This window comes from Salvelinus sp. IW2-2015, linkage group LG20 (genome assembly GCF_002910315.2).
Source record: "Salvelinus sp. IW2-2015 linkage group LG20, ASM291031v2, whole genome shotgun sequence".
Lineage (NCBI taxonomy): Eukaryota > Metazoa > Chordata > Actinopteri > Salmoniformes > Salmonidae > Salvelinus > Salvelinus sp. IW2-2015.
The window spans coordinates 47,851,987-47,865,984 of record NC_036860.1 but is presented as its reverse complement, the minus strand read 5'-3'; the positions used below and the strand labels follow the sequence as shown (position 1 = coordinate 47,865,984).

Below are 13,998 nucleotides of genomic sequence, written 5' to 3'. Positions count from 1 at the left end.
GAGAAAAAAAACTTCAGAATCCCCACCTCAAACTTGAATCTCAAACAGAAGTTTCATAAATGCTTGCTATTTCCTAAAAGAGAATGTCATCCTGCCTCATTAGCTGAGCTGGCCGATCAGCGGTCTACATTAATATTTTTAATGACTGGTAAACGCCCACACCATTCTGTTGTTGGGGTAGGCCCACACCATTCCAACACAGAAAAGCTGCTTTTTAACATACTTAATAAAAAAAAATTGGAAGGAAAAGTATTTCATAGAAATATGAAAACACTGAACAGTTACTGTAAAACCAAAATGTAAGAAGATGCCCCAAGACATAGATAGGAAAAAGTTAATCTGATCTCCTAAAAACCCTTTCAATGTACTGACATGATGTTATAATCTTCGTCGCAGAATGTGTCATTGACATCACCAATACATTCTGACAGGGAGAGCAGGAAAGAGGGGAGGAGAAAAGATAACCATCCATATAGATAATACTGCCTCAGTCAAGAGGACCCGGACCCGAGTGTAGACCCCAATGCATTGATCCACATTCATACCTGCATTGACCCACATTCTGGACTGTTGACTCTTACTTCAGCCCAGCTGACCTTTCTGAAGCCTATGTCCTTCTACGGGGCTGAACTACCTGATCCATAGACTGCAATGTGTTTGCTGTTTGTGCACACCATTTTGAATGACTAGCAGATAACATATGTAAATAGAATAGAGAAAACTTGTTTCTAAACAAAGTGACATGGGATGACAGGCCTTCAATGTTGGGCACCTTCTCTCTGCACTCACTTAACTTTTTTGATGGAAATCACAAGTCTAAGGGAGATTCTTACTTGAGAAAAAGACTGTCCTCTCCTTGACTCCTTCGTCCTCTCTCCTCTGTGACCAGGAAACCTAAAAGTGGTTGGGGAGAATATCAGTTAGTTTGTAGGCAAACGGAGGAGTGTCCTCGCCTCCTTGACAGCCTCCTTCCGCTGAGGAAGCACAAGAGTATCCTACCTGAGTCCTTCGCGGAAGAGTTTTGAAATCCGCCACACCCCCTTTGAATCGGCTGTTGTTTACACAGAGGAGAAAGCATGCATATATTTCAAAAACAATATGCTTTTTATCCTTTTATCTATAAATGTTTTATCACAACTAGCTAAATGTATTTTTACTACTTTACACAATTAATTGGGGACTCCACCGCTGTAAACATCATTTGCATGATGTGAGTAAAAAAGGAGAGTCTCATTTCATACATGTGCATTTGTTTCCACTTTCCTCTCCTCCCCTCGACTACCTTTTACCTTTTTCAAAAGGAGGTGAGGAGAGGACGGAAGAGTTGATCAAACCAATTGAGAATCTCCCAAGATTCCACTGTGCTGATTCCCTGGCATTTTCTCATTTGGGCAAAAGTCTGTCCTCCGTCCTCTCTCCTCCGTGACCTGGAAATTGATAAGTGGTTGAGGAGTATGCTAAACAGAAGATTGTCCTCCCCTCCCTGATAGCCTCCTTTGATACCTGCCATACACCCTTTGAATCAGCTGTTGTATTTTRGAAGGAGAAAAGCATGTGCACATTTAAAAACGATATGCCTACCTACCTTAATTCATTTTTATCACTTTACACATTTATTTTGGGATCCACCCCTGTAAATGTCATTTGCCTGATGACTCGCAAGTGAAGGATCTTCTCACAAGCACATTTTCGTCTACGTTCATTCGCCTCGATTATCTTTTACTTTTTTCAAGAGACAAGAGAGGACGGAGGAGACAGGATGCAGGAGTTGTGCAAATCTAATTTGGGTTAAGACAAAACAAATCCAAAGGTGAGAGGACTTTAGTGCCTTAAAGTTTTAGCATGGGCAGCGCCATTGAGGATATTCGCCATTTTGAAGRAGTCAACTGGGTGGGACTTCCTATGGGTTAAGGGAGCATCATATAATTCCATCCAGGTCATCAGCCAATGAATTATGCTCATGAGCAAACATTTTATAACTGCAGGTAGCAGTAAATCAACAACCATGGCTTTATATCTGTTCAAACAACACACTCCAGGTGGCAGTATGCACCCTTTGTTTGTTTGCCAACTCAGAACTATTAGAAGGAAATTGACTACTTCAAAATGGAGATGGCCTCACTGGCATTGCCCTTCACCTCAGATGCCACAATTGGACAGATAAAAAAATTTCTCTATCATTCTCTTTGGAAACTCCTCAGGTAATATTAGATTAGTTCCAGACCATCCAAACTGTGATCATGGGTAAATTGTAGTGATGGGTGAAAAATATCCATAGTTACATATCAGGATATTATTTTTGCTCGCTCTTCTMTTTAAATAGAGCCAATTTGTTTTCAGCGCTTTCTTTCCCCATGACTGATCCAAACTCATTCTCATGTCTCTCTGCATCAGACAAATGGTGAGCAATATGTTTGGAACATCAAATAGTAATAAAATTGAGTATCCAATCGCAATACATTAGCCTATCATATCTGGACTTTAGTATCGTGATAACATATTGTGAAGTCCCTGGTAATTCCCAGCCCCAGTAAATTGTGACAGACTGACTGATCAACAATTCATATTGAGTAGATATTTGTGATGCAAGCTAATTTGTAAATCAATCAGTCTGGACTCACCTTTAAAGTCGACTGTCCAATGCACCCATTGTATGTAGAGCAATGTCTGAATCAGCATGTCAGATTTTAGAGTAAAGTAAACAAGTGCCACCTAGGGGTCAAACCTTGAATATCATTTGACACGTACACCAGCTCTGGTGGAAGAGGAAAAACGTATGGTGGTGTTTGTGTGGGTCTGACAGTATTATGAAGGAATGCTACAGGGCACAATAGTAGAGAGCCACTCCTCGCTGAGAAAATGCAACAAATAAAAACCAAAACATGTTTAACCAGATTTAATATTTTTTAAACATTGGGTTTGGAAAAAAAGTACAAAAGTGATCTGTACGCCACAGTATGAAACCAGTTTGGTCCAGAGCTGTAAAGTGAAAGTTGTGTTCCTTTAAAAACCATATTCTACATATGTATTTATATAATTAACCAGCCTTACACATACTCACTAAAAACGATACAAGTTACATTTTAAATACATAGGCTGACCGCTGTAATACCTTTACATGTGATAAAAAAAGGACAAAAGTCTAAAAATACATGAGACCACAATGCCAACCTGCATATGGCACTAAGTCATGCAGTATTACAATCGTTACACTACAGAGAAACAGCAAAGCACTACAGCTGTCACAGTGAGAAAGAGGGCAGCCGGGAGATGTCTCTAAATAACAAGGTTTAAAAATCTCTCAAAGTTCATGGTTTTTGGACTTTAACGCCGAGAGAAGTCTCCGCTGCTGGCCAGCAACGCTGTGGTCGGACACCATTTTAACATTTGCATACATAGTAAGTTGAGAAGGGTCTCCAATGAGGAGAGACCCTATTCCATAATTACGTCCAATTAGAAAAATATAACTAATGTTACGAGAAAGTTGCTGTTGAAGACAAAAATCCCCCAAACCTGGGAAATGCTCAGAATATGTGGTGAGGAAACACTAAGAAAGACAATTGAATAAATAAAATTGCATGACATCTATAAAAATCAACTTGGTTCTGTGATGTTGACAATCTTTTCCACCTTGCGCAAACCATGCGGCTGTACCCAGGCAGTGTTAACGAGGCACTCTCCTCCCTCCATCCACAGTCACAGATATTTTTTTAATGACCTCAGGGTTAAAACATGAAATTTGGAGGACGCATTCTTATTGTCATGTCAACATGAAAGACGATTTCCATGTACAGCATGTTCACCAGGATCTCCAATGAAGAAAACTGAAAAGGATAAAAATTGAGAAAACAGAAAGGAGAGGGGAAAGGTAGAATGGCATCAGCCTTTCACAGTGTTAAAACAACGAAGCCCCTCCGAGCTGTGGTTGGGTGGGCTTGTCGTTACGGTAACAGCAGTGAACTCCCTGTTCTGTCAAACTTCTTGCCCTTTGAGAGTGCGGCCACTTGTTTTAGCAGCTCCCGATTTTTGGCCTGTAGTAAAAGAAAAGTAGTGAGTATGTAACCATCTATGTTTAATGAAAGCATTTACCACACAAGCTAGTAGTGTTTGATTACATCCTACTGTGCCTCTTTCTTAGGAAAGTTGTTTGAACCCAATGTACTTGAGGGGCTACAGGTCAACATATCGGGTTGGAACTTGTCTCAATGGCTACATTTACACAGACAGCCCAATTCTGATCTTTTTCCACTAATAGATCAACCCATTTGCCAATAATTGGGCAAAAGATCTGAATTGGGCCAACCGTGTAAATGTAGCCAATGGCTCACAAYATGTCAGGTTTTTTTCTTGTAAAGGTATGCATGGAAATTTCTAGTCTACCTGTTGCTGTTCCATGGACTCTTTGTGCGCCTTCTCCATGTTGTTCATCTTCACCCTCATGTTGGATTCTTGGTACTGGAAGTCTGCCTTGAGCTCTGTGAGCTAGAAGTACAAAAAAAGAGGCAGACAATCTAATCAATACAACATGACCAAAAGTCATATTTCACATAAAACAGTTTAGAAGTGTGTATGAGTACCAGTCAAAAGTTTGGACACCTATTCATTCAAATTATTCTTTAGTTTTATTATTGTCTACATTGTAGGATAATAGTGAAGACATCAACTATGAAATAACACATATGGAATCATGTAATACTCAGTGTTAAATCAAAAATATATTTTACATTTGAGATTCCTCAAAGTAGCCACCCTTTGCCTTGACAACAGCTTTGCAAACTCTTGGCATTCTCTCAACCAGCTTCACCTGGAATGCTTTTCCAAGAGTCTTGAAGGAGTTCCCACATATGCTGAGCACTTGTTGGCTGCTTTTCCGTCGCTCTGCAGCCCCACTCATCCCAATTGGGTTGAGATCAGGTGATTGTGGAGGCCAGGTCATTTGATGCAGAATTCCMTCCTGGTAAAAATAGCCCTTACACAGCCTGGAGGTGTTTTGGYTCATTGTCCTGTTGAAAAACAAATTATAGTCCTACTATGCCCAAACCAGATGGGACGGCGTATCGCTGAAGAATGCTGTGGTAGCCATGCTGGTTAAGTGTGCCTTGAATTCTAAATAAATCACAGACCGTGTTACCAGCAGGGCACCGCCACACTATCACACCTCCTCCTCCATGCTTTACAGTGGGAGCCACACATGCAGAGATCCGTTCACCTACTCTGCGTCTCACAAAGACACGGCAGTTGGAATCAAAAATCTCAAAGTTTGACAGATTTCCACCACTCCAATGTCCATTGTTGGTGTTTCTTGGCCCAAGCAAGTCTCTTCTTATTATTGGTGTCCTTTAGTAGTGGTTTCTTTGCAGCAATTCAACCATGAAGGCCTGATTCACACAGTCTCATCTGAACAGTTGATGTTGAGATGTGTCTGTTACTTGAACTCTGTTAAGCATTTATTAGGGCTGCAATTTCTGAGGCTGGTAACCCTAATGAACTTATCCTCTGCAGCAGAGGTAACTCCGGATCTTCCTTTCCTGTGGCGGTCCTCATGAGAGCCAGTTTCCTCATAGCACTTGATGGTTTTTGCGACTGCACTTGAAGAAACTTTCAYAGTTCTTAATTTTCCAGATTGACTGACCTTCATGTCTTAAAGTAATGATGGACTGTCATTTCTCTTCACTTATTTGAGCTGTTCTTGCCATAATATGGACTTGGTCTTTTACCAAATAGGGCTATCTTCTGTATACCAACCCTACCTTGTCACAACACAACTATTGTCTCAAACGCATTAAGGAAAGAAATTCCACAAATGAACTTCTAAAAAGGCACACCTGTTAATTGAAATGCATTCCATGTGACTACCTCATGAAGCTGGTTGAGATAATGCAAAGCTGTCATCAAGGCAGGGGGTAGCTACTTTGAAGAATCTCAAATATATTTTGATTTGTTTAACACTTTGGTTATTACCTGATTCCATGTGTTATTTCATAGTTGATGTCTTCACTATTATTCAACAATGTAGAAAATAGTAAAAATAAAGAAAACCTGGAATGAACAGGTTTAGATATATATATATATATATATTAGTTAGGCGTGTACCTTTCGGTCCTTCTCCAGCATTGTCTGATCCCTCTGCTGAAGCATTCTCTTTAATGACATCACTTCCTCTTTCAGCTGGCTGATCAGAATGAAGTTGTCCGTTCCTCCACAATCCATAGATTGGGTGATTGAACTACTGCAGGGAGAGAGCAGGGAAAAACAAGTTAGGGTGGCAGAAAAAGGAAAATACCTGTTTGGAGATCTTTTTCACACTGGCCAACTTTACCTGCTCCAACAACACCTTGATGGCAACCATCACAGATGTGTGTTAGAACCAAGAAGGCCAAAAATAAGTGTCAGGAACATACTGGATGTTCAGCACTGTTTACTTCAAAAAGTTAAAACCAGTTTGTAACTCCTTACATGTGATTGAAACTCCTCTCGTACCTGTCCCCGTTGGATGGCTTCATCTCCAGTTTTGGTTTCTTCTTTGGGGTCTCCTTCTGGATCGAAGACGATTTATGGCTGAAGGGAGAACCAAGACACAACTTTAGCCACCAAGGCTCCATCAAAAACGGAACTCGTCCCAGATTGCCCCATAGTTAAAATACATTGTATAACTAAGCAAATGGGCTTGTCAAGTCAAAACACTAGGGAATGTGATTCAGAAAGAGGTGGTAAGTCACCTCTGCTTCCACATTCCCTGCTCTGGACTTAAGCTCCCACTGAGTCTACAACACAGAGACAAGAAAATACACACAAACAAAAAACAAGTTATGTAATTTCATCTTTCCAAGATGTTTCTTCTGATATTTGACACATACATTACTCAGACCACTACATCCTTCCAAAAAGTGCCTGGTCAGCACAATACATATATAGTATTGTGACAGAGCAGAGACCTGCATTACAGAGGATGTAAAGGCCTAACACGTAGAGGAGAGGGCTGTGGCGCCAGGGCCTACTTGTGTGAGCTGCTGTGTCTTTGCTGCTGGTGGTGATGGTGCTGTCTGGAGTGGAGGTCCTTCTCGTTGAGCGAGGAGTTGGAGTGGGAGGAGCTGAAGCCTTTCCTCTGCTCCTTGGTCTTTTGCAGTACACGTCGGTAGGACAGAGTGCACAGCCAGCACAGCAGTTTCCCATCCACCTGACGCAACACACACAGGACAGTGGAGGATGGTGAATACGCAAGTGTTGGACAACATGCATGTCAGGGTATCAATGCAGCAGGTGTCTGTACCTACCTTTCTCCTGCCCTCCTCCTTGCGGTCAAATGCGCACTGTTGTTTGCACTGCTCGCAGGTCTGTGGAGGGCCATACTTCTTCTCTGAGTTGGTGCAACGCTGACACTTCGTCCCAATGAAAGCAGCAATGATGTTACAGTATTGGCAGGGTTTGGGCTATGTAAGAAATGACAGAAGACTGTTTCAACCTGCTTTTGCAGACAATTTGTCCAGCATAACCAGAACTGAGTCAATCAGTACATAATGTACAATTATAAACAAACAGATAATTCAAGTCAAACATACGGTCCCAAACTGCTTTACATTCTGGGCACACTTCTTGCAAATGGTGTTTGTTTTGCTGGAATAAAGAACGGTAAAGAGAAATCACGCCAACGTCCTGAAACCAATGTTTTCACTATATTACATGGTGACACCTTAAGAATGGAATAAGAACAACATGTACAGTAAAGGTGCTGGAGCAGAACTCACCTCTCCTGCTGAAACTCTGATCTGCAGTATGTACACTTGACGATGGGATGAGCGATGCGACACTCCTGTTGATACAAGAAACAAAGCTAAATGTTGGCAATAACACTAAGAAATAACTAAACCCTCAATCATGAGTTGTTTGTCCTACCTGTCAAAACACATTTGTATGCTTTTATTTAGTGTTAGGCATTTGTTCATTATTATTTACCATGAATGGGAAGTGTTTACAATGAACCTTTTATTTAGTCAATCTGGGCAGAAAGCTTGAAAACCTGTGTGTGGTGGTAAGTTTATAGCAATGGGAAATAAGTATTTACAACACACCAGCATGAATAGCAAAATGTTTTAATAAAATGTAATAATTTGCCACTGGAATTATAACTCGATTTTTGCCCATTCCATTTTGAATTTCTGTGGAACATAGCCTACCCTACAGGCTGAGGAAGAATGCTACATTAAGCCCCCTGGAATTCAGTTTTGTAAATGCCGGTAGTTAAGACTACATTGATGATAAAATACTTGTAAGTGGCATGAAGTGTAAACTAATGACAAATGAACAGGTTATGGACGATGAAATGTGAAAATAGATGACGTTAGTTAATAACCCAAGTTCATCTGACATTATTTTGTCTGTTACACCCAGCGGACACTTCCGTGAGAAAACAATTCGCGGATACATTGTATCGTCCACGTCTTGCGTGTGATATTATCTAGCTAACGAGGTTGCCATTCGCGTCCCAGACATGTTGCAATGATATAGCGGTTACATAATCTATCACTTGCTATAAGGGCTGAATGTGAACAGAGACCTTAGAATTCTACATCTAGGTAACGTTAGCAGTCTAAACACGCGTGAAACACGTATACGTCTGTAGTAGTACAGTAACGTTAGTTAACTTAACCATTCTTTTGCCAGATTTTGGGCTATCTAAATAGCAGGCGCCCACAACTAGCTAGCACCCACACCTCCAGTCCAAACCTTGCACAGCTGCTGTCCCTGCGACAGTTCTTCGAACGGATACCGCTGGTTACACTTCGTACACGCGTAGAGGGCCGTTGTTGCCATTCTCACCAAGATTAACAAAAAGTCACAGATAAAAACAAATAGAGTGAAATATGTAGTCACCTAGACAGCGTGCCGTCTTAACTATTTCCTCGGTAGCTATTTAGCTAAGCATGTAGCTAGCTAATAATAGTTAGCTAGGCTAATGCTAAATAAAACAGCTAAATGTTCTCAAATATATATCATCTCTTTCTGTTGGCTAGCTAACATACGTTACTTAACATCGGTAGTCAAAACAACTGATAAAGGATTCGTCAAATATTTAACGCTGATCTTAGCTAGTAATTCTCCTAGCTTTTTTCCCTTTCTCTTTTTTTTGTATCCGCGGAGTCGTCATTTATACCGGATGCGGCCAACTAGAAAAGAAAGAAAGATAACCCAATCATGACATATCATCAGTGCGCGGGACTTTGCATTTTGAAACACAGAAGCCAATCAGAGAACAAAACAAGACTGGGTGATTAAATTCCACTAGAGAGGAGGAGGCGAAGCGAGAGGATTTTTTTGTATATGAGACTTTCGAATTACTTGAGGCCTGGTCGAATAATAGTTTCGTAATGTTTAGACTATTACAAATGTACTGACATAAGTGGATGCACGTGGCATTCCAGCCACTTTGAGAAAAAATACATAGTTGTGCCAGTTGTTCACACGCCTATCTGCCCTCTCATTGGCTAGAATGGTCCCACCCGATCTCGCGTGCCTTCATGAAAACATGTATTTCAATTGTTAGTTCGGTCATCTTGTCAATATAATATATAGTCTTTGATCCCACTAGCCTCTGCCGAGTGGCCATGTCTAGATGGGATACAACTTCAAACGTCAAATTGGCGTCCAAAGTCGTTTTCTTGCATTTTAGCGAACCCTTTTCTTAACGTAGAGTGCCAGGTCGCAGTTGTAAATGAGAACTTGTTCTCAACTGGCCTACCTGGTTAAATAAAGGTGGGGGGGAATATCTTTTTTAATCCTAACCTGCTACATTAAATCTCATAACTTGCTGTGTAAATTCTCCTAAACCTGCTATGACAAGTACATTTTGACAAAATCTGTATCTCTTCTAGCCAGATCGCAGTTGTAAACGAGAATTTGTTCTCAACTGGCCTACCTGGTTAAATAAAGGTGGGGGGGGYAAACGAATTATCCTAACCTGCTACGTTAAATCTCCGAAACTGCTACGTAAGTTCCCCTAACTAACCTTACCCTGGACAACCGTTTGTTAAAGATCCTTACAGGCTTTGGCAATGGCAGCTGGCGTCCAGCGTAGGGCATCATGAGGTTGGGTCTTAAAGGGAAGGCCTCGTTGCCGACGAAGACGTGGGGAACAGGTCTCAGGTCTTCAGCTCCAGGGAGTGATGCAGGTGGTGGAATCTCCAGGGTGCCATCCTGAAGTGCCTGGCCGAAGGCAGTGTCCCGGAGGGTCCCACCATCACTTCCCTTGCCGTAAGCACCAACATCGGAAACAGATGGCATCTACTACAGCCAAGAGTACAACTGAATATGTACCCTTGTAGTTGTAGAATTGCGAACCTGAGCACGGTGGAGCCTGGATTACTACATGTTTCCCTTCAATGGAGCCAAGACAGTTGGGGAAATTCCACCTCTCCAGGAACTCGGCAGCGATGGCCCTCCCGTCTTCCTCCTTGGGGACAGGCATGTATTCACCAACCAGACAGTCTCAAATGGCTTGTGCCACAGAGGGGACAATGCCTGCCACCGTGGACCGTCCAACTCGGAAGCTGAATCCAATGGTGCTGTAGGAGTCCCCTGTCGCCAAGAATCTGAAATATAATTCAAAATAATTATCAATATTGTGTCTAACTTGAATTCCACCCACATATATCTACTCATATAGCTACCTCATTACTGTTTATTATGCTCTACTAACTATATTGTAATACTCATCAACCATCATTAACAATGCCTTGAAACAGTACAATTCAGTCAATGCCTATATCAATAAACTGTAGCCCAGGCCAACTCTACTCTTAGAAGAAATGGTACTATCTACTTAAAAGGGTTCTAAGGCTGTCCCCATAGGAGATCCCTTTTTGGTTCCAGGTAGTACCCCTTTTGGTTCCAAGTAGAACCCTATTGGGTTCCATGTATAACATTTCCCCCAACGGGTTATACCTGGAACCAAAAAGGGTTATCATATGGGGAAAGCAGAAGGACACTTTTGGAACCTTTTTCTCTAAGAGTGTATGTGAATCCAATAAGAATGTAATGAATGACTGTAACTGTCTTGAACAACAATGGGTCCTGGAGAAGACTAGCCTACCTTCATCAGGGCAGAAGGCACCTCAACTTTCTTTTCATTTGGTAACATTGCATAATTAAAAGGGGATTATAAACCAACTTTGGGAAAAGTTATAGTCCTAATGAACATTCTGTAAAAGTACATCTGATATCAAATAGGGACTATTAAGAGAGCCCTTTAGCTAGCTAGGTTGCACATAAAAACAATGTATCAATCAATTATGGTATCAAAGGCTAAAAATGTACTAGAAGGTAGCTTACCGGAGACAAATCGCCAGGCGTTCAATTGGGCTGATGGACTCCCGGTAGTTGGTGTCCATCCGGGCGATCCTGGCTCCAACCATCTGGAGCAGGTGATCGAACTGGCTTCGGTCCAGACGAAAGTAACTTCGGAATTCCTATCCAAACAGTCGAAGCTCTTGAATGAGACGGTGGAACTCCCCTGGCTGCTTTCGGAACTTTAACCAACACTGGAACCACACAGACCTGCGCTTTCGGCGGGGCTGGTCCCGGCCCAACAGCACGATCAAGACCACCTTCCTCAACGTTGGTCTCATTGTTGAAAGAGCCTACTCTGCTATCTTGACTATTTATTGTTGCATTTCGCTCCAAAACTGCATTTGAGGGAAATTATATTATAGGCTCTCACAATTAATTTGTGGATGTCATTGAATAAATAATATACTTGGCAAATAAATGAATAAAAAAATGTAAAGAAATTCTCAGGTCAAACTGATTTTATTATGTTGTCCCACATTTTTTTTACTGGATATGTGTGCAACAAAAATTCACCATTCACATTTTGCTACTTTCTGTCAAGTCTACGCATACAATTTGAACGCACTGTAACACAGAACGCACTGTAACGCAATGCTGCAAGGCAAACGCAGCGTTCCATTGGAAATTAATGTACTTCTGGTGTGTCGAAACGCAAAACACATTCGGTGTGTTCGAAGCGTAAACCTGCTATGAAAAGTTTTGACAAAAGCTGTATCCCTTCTAGACAAAACCCTACCAAGCCCCCAACAACTGAATGTTCCGGTTTTCAGGGGAACTGGAAAAAGACCTTGTGACGCGTGTTCAGCTTTTGGACAAATTCATGGACACTAAAAATAGCTTTTTGGTCTTAATTTAAGGTTAGAATTATGCATAAACTTAGCAGCGTGGTTATGGTTAGGTTTAAAATCAGATTTTAAGAAGATAAATCTTTGAAAGAGGCAAGGGTTATGACTTTATGGTTGTGGTAACTAGTGACGGCCCATTAACAAGGCAACACTCCATCTTAACTCCACCTCCACATTTAATGGATTGGTTGAACAGTACATGAGAGAACCTCCTTGTTAAGACCAGTATGCAGGGGATCTAGTTTCAGGCGTTTCTTTTACGCCTCCTACSTTAYGTTAGAGTTACCTCAATTTGTATCACTTTGTGATAAGAGGAATTTGGAAACTAAGTAATTGGTATTTGGCAGTGGCGTGCCGTGGGCCTGGGGCCTAGGCCTTCAGTGAGGTACTACACAGTCCCACCCGAATTAATCCACCTCTTATTATCATCAATTATGCCATGGCTCTAGACACTATACATTTAGACAGAAACGCAGTATAACCAGGCGTTGCGTCACCTTGAAATTGACAAATTGAAATTTTTGGGTAAACAGTGTTTAACAGACAACTCAAGTTTGCAAAGCCAGTGTGGCTCCAAACACCAAATCGATCACTTGCAAATAATAGGCATTCCCAGCAGTACAGTTTGCAGTGCTTCTCGGAGCCTTTGAGCCATTGACAGCGCTCGTAGTTGAAACTTTGAAAGTGGCGAGCGAACGAACCCCTTTCCCGCCTGTGACAGGCTTTGTGGCGTCGGGCGACCTCTCCTTACAATGTCTAACTTTTCTTGAAAAGTTCGTCTTGAGAATGGCGTTATAATTATATCCTCGACGAAATCGATATCTTCTCCTCCTTCCGCCATTGTGGGTTCAAAAAACAGCTTAGTAGAGTTTCCTAGATCTGCATAGACCTGCCCATAGGACCTGCCTCTCAATATTGGTAATCCAATCAAAAGACGTGGACGCCCTAGGCCTGCTAGCTGGCTCCTGTGTAACACTGGAGCCAGCCAGCAGGCGTACAATAGCCAACTCTAAAGCTGATTGGTTGACACAAAATTTTAATTTCCATTCACTTTAAGCTACAAGCGCCCGCACTGTTGATTCTGAAGGCCTGAGAGCAGATTTTAGACCCCTGGCAACACATGATGGCTGAATATGATTGGATAAAAGATCTAACATAAAGACCAGCCCTCCAAATCTCAACCTGGGGCTGGAAGCAGTGCAACCAAGAGGAAAGCTATGAAATGAAGAGTATAACTCTTACTCTGGGGAATAATTTAATACATATTTGTGGGAAAATATATTTAAAAAAAATATTATATTCTGATGATGTTTAGGCCAGCAGAGAAGGCCTTGCAGGCCCTGACGGCCCACCACTGGTATTTGGACATAAATTATGGACTTTATGGAACAAATCAAACATTTATTGTGGAACTGGGATTCCTGGGAGTGCATTCTGATGAAGATCATCAAAGGTAAGTGAATATTTATAATGCTATTCTGACATCTGTTGACTCCACAACATGGCGGATATCTTTATGGTTGTTTTAGGCTCTGAGCGCTGTACTCAGATTATAGCATGGTGTGCTTTTTCAGTAAAGTGGCTCTCTGCAAAATCACCGGATGTTTTGGAGGCAAAACATTACTGAACATAACGCGCCAATGTAAACTGAGATTTTTTGATATAAATATGAACTTTATCGAACAAAACATACATGTATTGTGTAACATGAAGTCCTATGAGTGTCATCTGATGAATATCAGCAAAGGTTAGTGATTCATTTTATCTCTATTTATGCTTTTTGTGACTCCTCTCTTTGGCTGGAAAAATG

At 41.4% G+C, this 13,998-nt stretch overlaps 1 protein-coding gene across 6 annotated transcripts; it reads right to left on the bottom strand.

The window, feature by feature from the left end:
* Positions 1 to 2,881: 2,881 nt before the first annotated feature.
* Positions 2,882 to 11,525, bottom strand: LOC111980958 (protein FAM76B). Of its 6 annotated transcripts, none has more exons than XM_024012042.3 (11): positions 11,326 to 11,520; positions 10,039 to 10,586; positions 7,746 to 7,810; positions 7,560 to 7,614; positions 7,275 to 7,430; positions 6,999 to 7,177; positions 6,720 to 6,764; positions 6,481 to 6,558; positions 6,094 to 6,229; positions 4,381 to 4,482; positions 2,882 to 4,031 (listed from the first exon to the last, which is right to left on the bottom strand). In XM_024012042.3, the coding sequence occupies exons 2-11, from the start codon at positions 10,276 to 10,278 to the stop codon at positions 3,942 to 3,944; spliced, it is 1,146 nt and encodes a 381-aa protein (XP_023867810.1). In that variant the 5' UTR covers positions 10,279 to 10,586; positions 11,326 to 11,520; the 3' UTR covers positions 2,882 to 3,941. The 6 variants fall into 6 exon arrangements, with proteins under 6 accessions (XP_023867810.1, XP_023867809.1, XP_070305564.1 ...); XM_024012041.3 differs by having other exon boundaries at positions 6,457 to 6,558; positions 11,326 to 11,518; XM_070449463.1 differs by lacking the exon at positions 6,720 to 6,764 and having other exon boundaries at positions 11,326 to 11,525.
* Positions 11,526 to 13,998: the final 2,473 nt, after the last annotated feature.